This window comes from Mytilus californianus, unplaced genomic scaffold, assembly GCF_021869535.1.
Source record: "Mytilus californianus isolate M0D057914Y unplaced genomic scaffold, xbMytCali1.0.p SCAF_7, whole genome shotgun sequence".
Taxonomy (NCBI): Eukaryota; Metazoa; Mollusca; class Bivalvia; order Mytilida; family Mytilidae; genus Mytilus; species Mytilus californianus.
Window position 1 is genome coordinate 73384206 of NW_026262723.1, and position 14023 is coordinate 73398228.

General features: G+C 32.4%; 1 protein-coding gene across 5 annotated transcripts in view; it reads right to left on the bottom strand.

Annotated features, from left to right (window-relative positions):
• The window catches only part of LOC127709241 (uncharacterized), a 142061-nt gene that overhangs the window by 34785 nt on the left and 93253 nt on the right, over positions 1-14023 (bottom strand). For all 5 annotated transcript variants that reach the window (XR_007985563.1, XM_052214656.1, XM_052214653.1 and 2 more), the window contains 11 exons: positions 12312-12490; positions 11129-11363; positions 10692-10814; positions 9583-9744; positions 7873-8034; positions 7153-7251; positions 6766-6867; positions 6141-6267; positions 4781-4874; positions 771-891; positions 340-449 (listed from right to left, as the gene is read on the bottom strand). Coding sequence is in view for 4 of the 5 variants with exons in the window: in XM_052214656.1 (XP_052070616.1) it covers positions 340-449; positions 771-891; positions 4781-4874; positions 6141-6267; positions 6766-6867; positions 7153-7251; positions 7873-8034; positions 9583-9744; positions 10692-10814; positions 11129-11363; positions 12312-12490 (1514 nt within the window). In the remaining variant the exon portion in view is untranslated. The remainder of the gene's footprint in view (positions 1-339; positions 450-770; positions 892-4780; positions 4875-6140; positions 6268-6765; positions 6868-7152; positions 7252-7872; positions 8035-9582; positions 9745-10691; positions 10815-11128; positions 11364-12311; positions 12491-14023) is intronic.

Here is a 14023-nt window from a genome sequence, read left to right on the forward strand (position 1 = left end):
AAGACAAGTATAAGAGTTGACCCCATCCACACAGACAGCTTGATTTCTACAATAGTAACCTACCTGGCAAAGACAAGTATAAGAGTTGACCCCATCTACAAAGACAGCTTGATTTCTACAATAGTGACCTAACTGACACAGACAAGTATAAGAGTTGACCCCATCCACACAGACAGCTTGATTTCTACAATAGTAACCTACCTGGCAAAGACAAGTATAAGAGTTGACCCCATCAACACAGACAGCTTGATTTCTACAACAGTGACCTAACTGACACAGACAAGTATAAGAGTTGACCCCATCGACACAGACAGCTTGATTTCTACAATAGTAACCTACCTGACAAAGACAAGTATAAGAGTTGACCCCATCGATACAGACAGCTTGATTTCGACAATAGTGACCTTGACATTCATCAATGTTGATCTGACAGTATTCTCCTGTATACCCTGTGATATAAAATGTCAATTCATTATCAATTAGGTTATACAAGTGAAAAGATCTTTCATTTATATTGTTTATTCTATTTCAACAAAACTGAGTACCGGTAGTTAATTTTTTGTTGGTAAACTTGATTATCCAATTAAAACTGCAATCCCAAATATTTTTTTATACAGTTCTTGCATCCATAGAAGAGACATTTAAACACAAGTAGTTGAAATTTCATCTTTGCTCTCTTAAAAATAATCCATAAAATATATATCTTTCAAATAATAAACCCAACATATTTACATGTGCTGTTTTATATTTTAGCACACCACATGTCTTACCTTGAGCACAGGAACAGCTATAACCATTGACATGTGGATGACACACTCCATCATTCAAACATGATCCATTATAACATCTCTCTGGTAACATACTACAATTCTTTCCAACATAACCTGTACCCTAAAGGGAATACAATAATAATCAATAGTAATATTACTTATAGCAAAATGTGTAATCTTCATCATATAGGAACCACAAATATATGGCCTGGATACCAAATCAGTTTGTTGTTGTAGTTCCAATTGTGTTTCATACTTTCAGACATTTAGTTTGCTAATTTCGATTTTAAAATCAAGATATAATACATGAACTTTAGGAAAAGTTTGAAACAGAATTCAGACTAAAAATTTTGAATGAAGAAAATGGTTTATTTGGAAGGGTGTGCTGCAATTTACATCTTGCATAAACAATATAGAGGTCTAAAATGTCCAAAAAGATTCTGCCTTGTAGATATATAACTACTGGCTGTTTAAATAATAAATTTAAGGTTTTGGATTAAGTCATTATTTCAGTTTCCAGCCTCATTATAGCCCAAATTTGAAAAAAAAAATGAAATTATTAATCATAGTCATACAGACTTGTGGCCAAAGAGAACTCCATCCACAATATATACCATGTGTTTAAGTGATCTTTACAGACATTAGTATCAGATATCAAATCTTTGCAGTCATCTTTATAAATAGAGAATATCATATATTTTTTTCAATACCACACCTGTATCAACCCGAGACACCAATATAATCTCAAGAGCTCTGCTCGAGGGATTATATTGGTTGAAGGTTGATACGGTGTGTGATATTGAAAAGGCCATATCATATACACTTTATTATATACATGTACATTAAGTACACCTAATCTCTCTTCGGTATTTTTCAAGAGACATGACGTAATACATATCAGGGGTTTGATAAAGATTTTGACACCATGACTGATATAGACTACATGATGTCATACAGATTAGGGGTTCGATAAAGCCGTTCCAACCATGACTGATATCGATATCATCACGGATAGCTGATACATAACGATTGTCATCAATTGGGGCGTGTTTCATTGGTATCTTCTGTACATCTCCAGAATGTCTTCTGGTGAAGAGTCCAAAAAAATGAATCTGGACCTCTTCTGGAGATGTTCTGTAGAAGAAGCAATAACACAAAAAATCTATTTGCCGTCGAATATATCAGATTTTTTTTATGTTGGATGACATAAATGAAGTTTACGATGATTTATTAGAAAATTAAGATACTTCAATTTATTTGGTAGACATGATTGTAATAGTGTGCTATGTTTCAGCATTGGTGTAATTATACAATAAGTGTAAAAACAAAGAAAATTGGTTGGAAGAAATCGCTGTGTTTGTGAAATTTTTTCTTTATACTTTACTAACTAAAATCTGACTTGAAGCGCCGACCATGTGATTTTAAGGAATAATCTTAAACTGTACAAGAATTTTTCAATGTTTGTTTGGAAATATTCTCTATGAAATTTTTTTAAGTAAAGAACTGGATTATTTTTGCATATATAAATGATATTGCAGAGTTCTCAAAATCTTTTTCCCTGGTGGCCCTTGAAGAAAACCTGCTGGTCCTAACTATTATTTCTATTGTAAAATTTCGATGGTCAAAACCTTCGGACCACGACTTTTTGATTGTATATGTATACAAGGTATATATGGTCATGGCGTTTCTCAGACTGTTTATTACTATATCCGTTGATTGTGTAATGATTGATACATTAGTTTGGGGAACAAGATTTATTTGTTAGTTGTAATTGGCTTTGAACAAACTTTCAGTAACTGAAAATACTCTTATTTCGGTGCTTTGTGTCTATTGTCATAATGTTAGTTGGGTTTTATTTTTTTGTGTCTCTTATGTTTTGAGTTATTACTATTACAACTGATTTTTACAGTTTGTTCTTATGTTGTACAGTTACACCACTGTCCCAATTTAGGGAAGAATTGATCGATCATAAACATGTTTAACCCTGCCATATTCTTAATGTGCCTGTGCCAAGTCAGGTGCATGTACTTCAGTGGTTGTCGTTGGTTTATGTGTGTTGCCCTCAGTGTTGCCTCATATTTGATATTTGTAAATTGTTTTTCTTATATATAATAAGGCCGTTAGTTTTTTCGATTCAATTGTTTTACATGACTCCAATGGATAGTTTTCTCATTGGCAATCATACCACATCTCCTAATTTTTATATTATATACCTGACTTTTAAACTCGTGTTTTTCCAGAAAATGCATGAAATATCTGTCCCTGGACGTTAAAATTAAGCAACAAACTACCAATCATTTTAAACTCGTGTTGAATAAGAGAAAACCATTTGCTATTTTTTTTTTTTGGTAGGGGTGGGGGACATGAGGATTTCGAAAAGGAATATGGAGGCCTAGTGAGAGCTGAAAATAGGCATGGCATGCTTAGGTACATATTAAAATGTATAATAAATCTGCAAAAAAAATTATCCTGCTCCCCCCCCCCCCCCCTTCCCAGAATATCAAAAAGTCGTCCCCTTACTTTGATTGTTCATGTAGTTTTTATATTTATCCAGGTTATCGTCCCTACAGGGATGTTCTAAGGCTGCAATACCATAAAACGTTAATCACACAGCACACAATCTATTATATCTGAATTCATAAATTTATTAATGTCATTTAGACTAAACGACGCCATGTTTGTTATATGCCTCTGCCGTCTAAACCACCTATTTAAAAATAAGAGATAGGAGAAGAACAGAAGATCTTCCCAATGCAAAAAAATAGAAATGGACCTCTTCTGGCTCACTACCGAAGAACAAAAAAACATGCCCTTGTATTACACATACAATTTAACTGTATTTACTTCTAAGTATATAATACAGATCTCTGTACACAAACTCTAACATGAGTAAACACTTACAGAACAGTTACAGATAAAGTCATCTATCAAATCAATACACAGACCACCATAAAGATCTCTATACACAAGCTCTAACATGAGTAAACACTTACAGAACAGTTACAGATAAAGTCATCTATCAAATCTATACACAGACCACCATAAAGATCTCTATACACAAGCTCTAACATGAGTAAACACTTACAGAACAGTTACAGATAAAATCATCTATCAAATCTTTACACAGACCACCATAAAGATCTCTACACACAAGCTCTAACATGAGTAAACACTTACAGAACAGTTACAGATAAAAACATCTATCAAATCTATACACAGACCACCGTAAAGATCTCTATACACAAGCTCTTAACATGAGTAAATACTTACCGAACAGTTACAGATAAAGTCATCTATCAAATTTATACACAGACCACCATAAAGATCTCTATACACAAGCTCTTAACATGAGTAAACACTTACTGAACAGTTACAGATAAAGTCATCTATCAAATCTATACACAGACCACCATAAAGATGTCTATACACAAGCTCTTAACATGAGTAAACACTTACTGAACAGTTACAGATAAAGTCATCTATCAAATTTATACACAGACCACCATAAAGATCTCTATACACAAGCTCTAACATGAGTAAACACTTACAGAACAGTTACAGATAAAGTCATCTATCAAATCTATACACAGACCACCATAAAGATCTCTATACACAAGCTCTAACATGAGTAAACACTTACAGAACAGTTACAGATAAAGTCATCTATCAAATCTATACACAGACCACCATAAAGATCTCTATACACAAGCTCTAACATGAGTAAACACTTACAGAACAGTTACAGATAAAAAGATCTATCAAATCTATACACAGACCACCGTAAAGATCTCTATACACAAGCTCTTAACATGAGTAAACACTTACCATACAGTTACAGATAAAGTCATCTATCAAATTTATAAACAGACCACCATAAAGATCTCTATACACAAGCTCTTAACATGAGTAAACACTTACTGAACAGTTGCAGATAAAGTCATCTATCAAATCTATACACAGACCACCATAAAGATCTCTATACACAAGCTCTAACATGAGTAAACACTTACTGAACAGTTACAGATAAAGTCATCTATCAAATCTATACACAGACCACCATGTTCACAGGGATTTGGATCACATTCAGTCTTCTCTACACAAGAACTGCAATAAAATGATTTCATTTATAAATCTATACACAAGAATAGTGTATATAACGTTATCAATTATATTTTCCAACATTATGTACTCAATATATATTTTGTTTCATTTTAGAAAATGTCAATCACCTGTGATACTGCACTAATTTATGAGAAATGAAAACCTTCAAGCTCTCCATGGCCATATGCACTTGCAGTAATATATACTTAATAATTCAAACTGACTTTCATTCAATATATCATGAAGTCCTAGTAAAGTGGATTATTTAAACTTGTCACAACCTGCATGAAGTGATAAATCAAAATATGTTTATGCACAGAAATATTGTCTAATACAACATGATTTCAGTCATTTTTGTTTCAAACATCACAATTAAATATTCTGATATGAATATATTATTAAAAAAAGAAAAGTTCCTTATCCCATTAAAAATAGATTTTCAAATGAGTTTAATAACTTATTTTCACTTTACTAACCAAAACCACATGACTTTATTAAAAAAACTGCAACTCAGAGCAAAGACAACCAACATGTTTATCATATTTCAAGCTCCTAGGGAACAGTCATGAATACATATTTATGATCACCAGTAAATAAATAGCAGAGACAAATACATCAATAAAGACAACCAACATGTTTATCATATTTCAAGCTCTTAGGGAACAGTCATGAATACATATTTATGATCACCAGTATATAAACAGCAGAGACAAATACATCAATAAATGAAGCATCTGTTATTAACATTTACTTATCATCTGACAATCCATCACTGCTTAGACAAAAATGTGAAAACAGGTGTATATAGGGAGCAGTCAAAGTAGAGGAATTAAGTGCCAATCTGCCTAAGAATCAGGCAGTGGTAAAAACATGACAAACAAAAACCCGCTCAAGTCAACATTAAATTATGTTTAGAATGCATGAAAATAATATGTGTTTCCTTTCCCTGATCTAGTAATTCAAGATATAATTTGGTTGAAATGCACTAGAAATTAACAATTAAGGGGAGATAACTCTGTAATTTGCTATCATTCTAACCAAAATGTATCTTGATATTTCTTGAATTACCAGACATGCAGAAATGAAAGACCTACCATTTCTACCTCAGGATGAGGGTACCTTCAAAATAGGGTGGTTAGGTCGGTGGGTTTTTTCGGCCATATTTTAAAATTTTTCTAAATTGCCTGATTGTTACAAAGACTGGCACATAACACCATCAATGCAAGTACCAGTGCTACAGGTATTCAGGGAGAAGTCATTTATACATACCTGTCCCCAGTAAACCCATCATAACATAGACAAGTAGAGGAATTGACACCATCAATACAAGTACCATTGCTACAGGTATTCAGGGAGCAGTCATTTATACTGGTTTCACAATCATGTCCTGTATAACCTATAAAAAAGTAAAAAAAATGGCAAAATGAAGAATCTAGTCTGTAAGAAGCTATTGAATATCCAGATAATAAATTCCAGTTAAGTAAAAAAGTCCAAATAATGAAGGATATAATTTTTTATTCAATATCAGTTTCTTCCCATTGAAAAATTACGTGAAAAAGTTAACATGTTTCTAATGAAATATATAAATAAATATATCCTTAAAATTTAGATAAGTATACAATAGGGAGATGTGGTATGATTTCCAATGAGACAACTATCCACTAGAGACAAAAAGTTGAGGATGTAAACAACAACAGGTCACCGTAAAGACAATTTTCCATAGTTATAGCCTTACTGACATACCCCCCGTATATCTATTTTTAAGTGTTAGAATGTGGATTGATTTCAAATGCTGATAGCATGGTTTTTTCATTATTCATAAACAATAAATAATGTCTTTAACCAAGCAATCTTGCATAATGACATGGTATTTTGAATTTTTATCTGAATTTACCTTGATAACACAAACAGCTGTAATTGTTTTCTTCATCTACGCATTCCCCATTAAAACATGGGTTACTGTCACATTCTTGTATATCTACATCACAAACAGCACCTGCAAAAGTTATCAATGCTTCAAATTATAATTTATAAGATACAAGGGTAGTACAAACTAAAATATAAATGATACAATTATTTCTTCTTACAATAGATAGAACTTTAGATCTATGTAGACATGGGCACTGAAGGTGTCTTATAGTCGCTTTTGTCATAAACTTGGCTCTAATAAACTTTTATTTAACCCTAACCTAGAAAATTATGGTCATCAAAAGGATAATAAGAATATAATTGTAAAGCAAAGAGTTCTCCACCATTTAATTTTACTTTAATAAATACTAACCAGCAAATCCAGGCAAACAGTCACAAACAAAATGTCTCCCATTGTCCTTTGTCACACAGCTACCATGATTACAAATACCATCAGAACATACTTTAGGATCTGTAATATGTAAAAATAACAAATTTCAAAAAACTACCAGAAGGCATCTTCAATATTTTAAAATAACAAGAATGTGTATACATAGAACACCATGCCCTGATCACACCATCACATTTCCATGTTCAGTGAACTGAGTCATCAATGTCAAAACCATAATTTGGCATTAACCAATAACAAACCAAAACTTAACCTTATATGAGACGAATATCAAACAGACAGATGGGTACACAGAACAGGAAATATAATGCACGCTACTAGTGAAGATGGGCATAAAAATATATTCCTTAAAATCCAATATAATCTAATGATAAATTATGTTTTCACAGTGAGAAAGTTGGTAACTACATGTAGATAACTTGACCAAACATGTTATCAGTTATAATAAAGACAAAGTTTTGTATCTGAATTAGAAGATGCCTATGATAAGCTTTTTTTTAAAATGAGTGAACATTTTATATGCTTTTAAGAATTAAAAATACTTAATTCTTATTTATTAGTCAGCAGGTTTGATCATTACCTAAACAAAATAATCATTGCTGTTTCATTTACACATATACTCAAATCTCCTTCTATTCATTATATTAAGTGTACTTGTTAAATGTAAATAAGGAAGTAAATTACCGTTACACTGATTAACTGAAGAACTTCCTATTGAAGGTGTTACTTGACCAGGTGGACATTCTGTACATGACTGAGACCTTGTTTTATCAGAATAAAACAACTGTGGACATGGCTGACATGGGACAAGACCTGTCTGACTGTAGCTCCCCTTTGGACATTCATCTGTAGATATCATAACATTCATAAATATTCTATCAAAAATTCACATATATATATATATATAGCATCTGTAAATATCATTGCATTCATAATTTTATTCTGAAAAATTCACATATATATATATCTTAATTGAAATTTTGATGTACTGTTAATTCACAAATTTCTGTGTGCATTTATTATTGCGATTGTTGCCCAAACACAAAATTTGAGATAAATAATGGCGATTTCAGGAAGTATTTAAACAAATAATGATGTCAAAATTCAAAATGCAAGTTTTTATTTTTGCAAAACCTATCCTGTCGCAATTTTTGGCAATAATGAAAACATCACAATAATTTCTTAATTAACAGCATTTAGATATTCCAAAACTTTGATTGCTCATTCAAAATATTACTGTTCATAAATTGTACCACCTTTTGTGAAAAGTAGGCAAATATATCACAATAAAGAGAATAACCATAACTATACAATATTCAATTAAAGAACCTTTGTGAGCATGCTCACTTATCCCATGCCCCCACATTGTCAATGGGCACACAAAATATCACTACATTCCTATTTCAAAGACTCATAACTCATACAAAAGTCAACTGATAAATTTTTTTTGTGGATATGCACATTTACATATTAAGTCCTTATTATCTACAAAGCTTCATGAAATTCTGTTGTGTGGATTCAGAGGAGTTGTGATGACAAACTGTTAGCAGTAGTATATATAGGCCAAAATTCTAAGTTCAACGGGGCATTACTCCTAAAAAAAAAAAGAATCATAATTTCCTGTTGATATGCACATCTATATAGTATGTCCTTATTATCTACAAAGTTGCATGAAATTCTGTTGTGTGGTTTCAGAGGAGTTGCGATGACAAACTGTTGCAGTAGTATATTTACATCAAAATGTTCAAAGGGCATAACTCCTAGTAAATAAAAGAACAGAGTTCCAATGTCCCCACGTGTTGCTTATATTTTATATTTCCAAGGGGCATAACTTTATAAAAAAAAAGTCGATCGTCCACCATTATAGAACTTGTCCGAGATATTGCTGATATTAACCTATAGTATAAGTTTTATAAAAATCTGGTAAGAATTGTAACTGTGCGAACACAAACGAGGCCATTTTCCATAAATTTAATATTTCCAAGGGGCATAACTCTTTTAAAAAAATCGATTAGCAACCATTATAAAACTTGTCTGAGATATTGCTGATATTAACCTATAGTATAAGTTTTATAAAAATCTTGCAAGAATTGTACCTGTGAGAGCGCTAACAAGACGGACGGAGGGACGGACACACGCCCGGTATTTTCATGTCCCCCGCAATGCGTTACGCGGGGACAAAAATTGAATCAAATTTTCCTGTCGATATGCACATCTAAATAGTCTGTCCTTAGTTTCATGAAATTCTGTAGTGTGGTTTCAGAGGAGTTGTGATGACAAGAACAGGACTGACAGACTGACAGACAGATGGACAGGTAAAAAATATTTTACCCTACGGAACAAGTTCCGTTGGGGTATAACAAAGAGTTGTCTTTCGATGTCTGTAAAACTTACCAATACAACCATGTAGACTGTTTGTCCCTGTACTTAAGGTTGAGTTCCCTGGTGTACAAGACTGGCATATAGTAGAATTGTAAGTATCTGTGTAGGTACCAACAGAACATTTGGTACATGGCTGTAATCCAGTTGGGGAATATTCTCCTGGTTTACAAAGATCTGAAAATGTAAGACAAAATTCAAATCATTGTTTGATTTACTGCAATGTTTTCAAGATCTTTTTCTTTTCAAATGTTCAAGATTTTCAGTGTAACAAGCATTCTGAGAGTATTGCATGGCAATACATAGTCCCCTACCGGTTAAAAATTCAGTTCTGGAACAAAATGCTAACTTGATCTATAACTTGTCATGGTGTAAACTATATAACAAATATCAAGTCAATATCTTCAAGCATGATGAAAAAAAGTGTGGAAAACTGATTATTTAAGTGAATTTTCTAAGTCCAAGTACCATAACTCTGCACAAAATCATCAGACCGGAACAAAATTCGAACTTGATCTGTAACTTGTCATGATAAAACAATACACCAAATATCAAATCAATATCTTCAAGCATGAAGAAAAAAAGTGTGGAAAACTGATTTGCCGGACTGACAGACAGAGTGCAAACATAAAGTCCCCTTCAACTTCGTCAGATATATTCAGATTATCTGCCGATAAACCCTTCAACCAATTATGTAAGGTTACCATTAAACTGTATAAATGTGTCAATCGTTTTTGTACTTCTCAAGTTGATAACTTAGTCCCACTGTAACTTGAGTGAAACTTAGTATTTAGTATGTCTATGAAATAACAGAACTGAAATGGTTTTATTCAAGCCTAAATTGACTTATTTTATTTGTCCACATAAAAAAACCCAGAGGTAAGTATTTTCTTTGTAACTGTCCAAATTGATCAACAATTGCGTTAAAAAGATCTGAAATGGTTTTACTAGTAGGAATGGGTATAGAATATCCCCTGTTTCCTTGAAATGACGGGTTAAAATATATATATTATGTAGGCTACATGAAGATCGTTCACAAGTTATTTGAAATGATTCTTTTTAATGGATCAAATTGGGAATGACTGTTAAGAAGTGTAAAAACTGACACGTAGAATTATATATACCTAGACAAACTGAACTATCTTGAGAACAAGCCATACATTCTGTGGGTATGGAGTCCTGTGTTACTGGGCAAACCTCACACTGTCCACTTGTCTGATTACTGAAGGTACCTTTATTGCAGTATGCTGTAATGAAAGTTACAATAAATAACATTGTAATTAATGTGAAGCATTGTATGGTGTATGACAGAACAATACACATATAATTTATTAAACTGTTTTAAACTCATTCTTCTCTGCAGTTGACTAGCACAGACTCACATGTAAGCATTATTCAATTTAAACAATTGACAAGATGAAGTGAACATCAACTGTCAAATATTTAGCCAGTAGGACAATCCAAATTTACAAGAGATGCTTATTAATTTATACTTGTATTTTAGGAAAAATTGAATAAAGACAGGAAGATATGATTAAAATGAATAAATAAGAATACATACTACAATATTTACTGGTTCTATTCAGGACAGTGAAATTACTCTCACAAAGATAGTTCTGAGTTGTCTCCTCATCAATGAATATAAGTTCTAACTGTTCACAACCAGAGGGAGCCAATGTAAGGTTTCCAGCATCTATCATCTTTTGTGCACTTAAATTACCACAGTATTTCATAGAATCAAAATCCAATGTCTTAAAATTCATAAACATGACAGATATATCCACAACCAATTTGTCCTGAAAAAAAAAAAAAAAAAAGTCAAGTTTTGTAAAGTTTTAGGCTGTATATCAATGCAACAGACTTCTGGCCTTGCAGGGGGTGTTAACACTTTTGAGCACATTTATCTTACTCAGACTCAGAAATCAACCAATCAAAATACTGGATTTGGTGTTTCGAGCATAAATTTTGTACTCCAATACTGAGTAAAGTTTTATGACCGAGGGCCCTGAGTTCAATATTGGAGATGTTTTAAGAATTAAAATATTCTTGTAGTTTCCAAAAAATAAAATCCTGTATTTGTCTGAATAAATTTCACCTGAAGATTGATGTTGTTTGGCTGAAACACCTTACTAAATAATTATATATCTACACTGGAACAATTCTTATATAAAAGTTATCTTCAGCAATAAGGTTTAATTAGTTTGTACTATTAACAGTATGTCCACATCTTCCTGTATAGATTACATCATACTAATACTACTATGGTACTGATTTTAGACCCACTCCTATCATTTGCAGATAAAGCAAGGTGCACTTGATTTATTTACCATCACACAATTGTATATAAGACCAGACCCTGAAGAGCTCATGTTTTCCAAGCCAAAAAGAATCTGGTACTTTAACCATCATGCACAGGCTAGACCAGATAAACAAACATAATTTGAAATGAGACAAAATACTTGTTGGGGCAAACTAACCACAGTTTTATTAATTTCTTTCATTATATAATAAAAAAAGCCAATGAACAATGAAAGAATCATAAAAAGTCAATTGTTTCCCAAATATCAATTCACTGATAAGTCTATGGTGCTCCAAACACTTGCCCAAACCAGGTAGGCATAATGTAGAGATCGGTTAAATTAAAGTTTAAATCAATTAGCAAAAGTTTTTGTAACATGTATTCTGTAGGAATGAGACATATGCAGTGTACTGTGTGTGTTTTTTTCCCAAAATACAGTTATTACCTGATGAACAGTAATGCTTGGCAGAAGCATAAAACTGTCATTACATTCTGTAACTGATAAATTCTGTATTTTATTAAAAAGTTCTTTTCCGTACTTCTTCGGACAATCATCTGGATTTGAATGCACATTTGTAACACTGTAAACTACTTTAATTTTGTATAGTGGAATCTGGTCGTCTCCTAAATAAAACACAATACTTTATTTATAACAGAACATGTTTATAAGCTCTCATATAGTAAGTTTTTGGTGTCTGTTAAATCTTTTGTTCTCTACCTACAGAACATCCTCCACTTACTAGACAGTCAGGGTATTTTCTTACAGCTAAAGACATGTGACCATCTTACAAAGTCTATCCAAATTTTTTTTTTGCAAAGAATTCCGCTCAAGCCGGTGCTAAGAGCCGTCTGAAATTTGCAGTGAGGTGAGAGTTTTTTTTTGCTCCGTGTTGAAGGGCTCACTGTGGCTTTGAGATGAAAAACAGCAATAAAAGCACTGTTCCTTTGCTTATTGTCACAGGCACTTGTCTCAGAAATTTTTTTTTCCCTATATACCTTAATATAACACAAGGTACTTAACTCGCATTTTTGAAAAATGTCAGCCAGTCGCGAAATTCCGTTATATGCCGATTTCTCAGTTGTCAACCCCACTAAAACTTGTTATGTCGTAAATCTAAATTGATTTTTCTACACAATGGTGTATAACACGCCTACTTTTGTTGTCGGAATCATCCATAGCAGACCTACCCAAGTATGACAATCGTAATTATTTCCACTACCGACGCCAAATTGGAAACATACAACTCGCAGTAAAAGGTATCTTCCCACTCTCTTTATATATCTCGGTTTCCGATTGGTCAAATTTTATGGGAAGGTCTAAATGTTTCTCGGAGTTATCTGATCTTATTTCATTTCATACGTAAAGTCCAGAGAGAGTCTGAATGACATTGATGTAATGGGAAAATTTGAGTCTAAAAAAAGAAACTCATAACTTATTAGAAATACCACAAATAACACTTGTTAGTTTTTTTTCATGGGATTTTATATAATTTTACTAACTGGGTGAAAAGTTCTATTCAGACAAAAACTAACAGTTTTTTTTTAAAATCATTTTTATAATTAATCCTTTACTGCGAGTTTTATGTTTCCAATTTGGCGTCGGTAGACGAAATAATTACGATTGTCATACTTGGGTAGGTCTGCTACGGATGATTCCGACAACAAAAGTAGGCGTGTTATACACCATTGTGTAGAAAAATCAATTTAGATTTATGGCATAACAAGTTTTAGTGGGGTTGACAACTGAGAAATCGGCATATAACGAAATTTCGCGACTGGCTGACATTTTTCAAAAATGCAAGTTAATTACCTTGTGTTATATTAAGGTATATAGGAAATTTTTTTCTGAGACAAGTGCCTGTGCTTATTGTGTATTTTTTTGCTTTGCATGTACTGATTTTGTGTCATGAATGGATACCCCATATCCATTGTTTTTCTATAATAAAGTCATTGATTTATATTTATTTTACAATACATAGCATAAAATATGGCATCAATTACACTTATCCTGATATTCTTACATATCCTAACATTTCTCAAAGGGTTACATAAATCATGATCAATATTCAGATTATATAATATAATAAATTTTTGCAAACATTATAAAACATATAAACTAGTGCACATTGTGTATTTCTAGAAAAACTGGGGGAAAAT